Source organism: Cyprinodon variegatus, unplaced genomic scaffold (assembly GCF_000732505.1).
Source record: "Cyprinodon variegatus isolate N-32 unplaced genomic scaffold, C_variegatus-1.0 Scaffold5547, whole genome shotgun sequence".
NCBI classification, from domain to species: Eukaryota; Metazoa; Chordata; class Actinopteri; order Cyprinodontiformes; family Cyprinodontidae; genus Cyprinodon; species Cyprinodon variegatus.
The window spans coordinates 1-1,775 of record NW_015156000.1 but is presented as its reverse complement, the minus strand read 5'-3'; the positions used below and the strand labels follow the sequence as shown (position 1 = coordinate 1,775).

General features: G+C 34.3%; 1 protein-coding gene across 1 annotated transcript; it reads left to right on the top strand.

Moving 5' to 3' along the window:
• Nucleotides 1-8: 8 nt before the first annotated feature.
• On the top strand, nucleotides 9-614 carry LOC107081488 (trace amine-associated receptor 1-like; the record flags this gene model as incomplete). Its single annotated transcript, XM_015369654.1, has 1 exon — nucleotides 9-614. A coding segment is annotated over one exon (606 nt), but the record flags the coding sequence as incomplete, so codon positions are not given.
• Nucleotides 615-1,775: the final 1,161 nt, after the last annotated feature.

Here is a 1,775-nt window from a genome sequence, read left to right as displayed (position 1 = left end):
TGAATCTGTGCTGTATTGCTGTTGACAGATATTATGCAGTATGTCAGCCTCTCATCTACACAACCAAAATAACTAATAGAGTCGTTTTGGTGATGATTCTGGTAAGTTGGGGTATCTCTGGATTAATTGGAGTTGGTATAACAATTGCAGGCTTAAATCATAATCCTTGTAAGGAAAACTGCTCTTTGCAGGATCAACTGTCCAGTACTGTGGGTCCCGTATTTTCTTTTTATCTTCCAGCACTTATTATGTTGTGCATATACTTTAAAATTTTCCTAGTTGCTCAGAGACAGGCACGCATCATTAAAAGCAATAAAACCTCTGGAGTAACAGCAAGTCGGGGGGAGAGAAAGGCCACAAGAACTCTTGCTATTGTTATGGGTGTTTTTCTCATCTGCTGGGCTCCTCTGTTTGTTTGCATTACCGTTGCTCCTTTCAGCACTGATGCAGTGCCATTTGTTGTGATTGAGGCCCTTAACTGGGTAACACTGACTAACTCAATGCTTAATCCATTTATTTATGCTTTTTTTTACAGCTGGTACCGGACAGCTTTCAGAATGATCATTTCTGGAAAGATATTTCAAGGGGATTTTAGTAATTCAAAGCTGTCTTGATTTATTTGATGAAAAATAATTTGAATCAGTTACTGTGAAAACAATTGAAATTTGCCAGTTTTAAAATGATACAATACACAAATTTGTCTTAAAAAATCTGCTGGTCTCTGAATCCACAAACGATTTATTATTTTAAGCCATTTTTGGTTCCAGTGAAATCTTTGTATGGGTTGATCTAGTCATTATTTACTGGCATAGCAAATTGTCTGTGGTGTTATAACTGTCTTCTTGCATTATAAAGGTATAAAAAACACTTGAAAATTGAAATGTGATTTGAAAATTATTAAACACTGCAGAGTTGTGAGGACTGAATTGAGGACATTAAGGAGGATATGCAGAACTATTTGCACAATTGGTCTGAGTGAAGTTAATTTCTAGGTGTCAGGTCAGTGTCCTTTCAACCTAAACCTTCACCATTTAACAATTGTTCTCCAGGTTCATTTCTAAGGTATCGGCCTATCCAATTAGATTTCACCTGTGCAAAGTCTACTCTGTTCAGAAACAATTGTAAAAACCTGAGATTTAAGTTTCATGGAATCTGTTGTGTTTTGCATCATTACTTGGTATGGTTATCATTCATTGATCAATAAAGCCATAAATGGTCCCCAATTGAAGTAGTCAGCAGGATTTCTAGGTGACATCAGGTCAATAGGCAACTTTAATAAACTGCTGGTTTACCTCCAGAATATGTGGATAGCTTTTTTCCGATTCATTTCTCCTTCAAAACTAGTAAAGTCTGCTTGTACCATATGCAGAAATCATTCCTGCACCATGATGTTCTTACCTCCAAACCTCACTGTCAGGCTGGTGAAGTGATGTCTAGTGCACCTTAAATATCTATAGTTTTCTGCCATAACAAAAATTAAGGAGCGTTATATATCTTAACATACTTTTTTGGCTTGATAAGTAGTTAGAAATTAATAATTTGAAAATGTATCAATTTATCAGTGATCGGATTCGATTTTTTTTTGTTTTTTGTATTATTTGTTTGATACAGGAAAAAAAGCTGTCTTCTTAAATTGTAATGTTACTTGATTTTATAGACTTTTGAATGGTCTCATAAAATTACTTAAAGACTGATTACATTATTTTATTACAAATCTGTCCATTATTTGTCACACTAATAAAATAATTTGATCTAATACAAATACATTTCTTTTT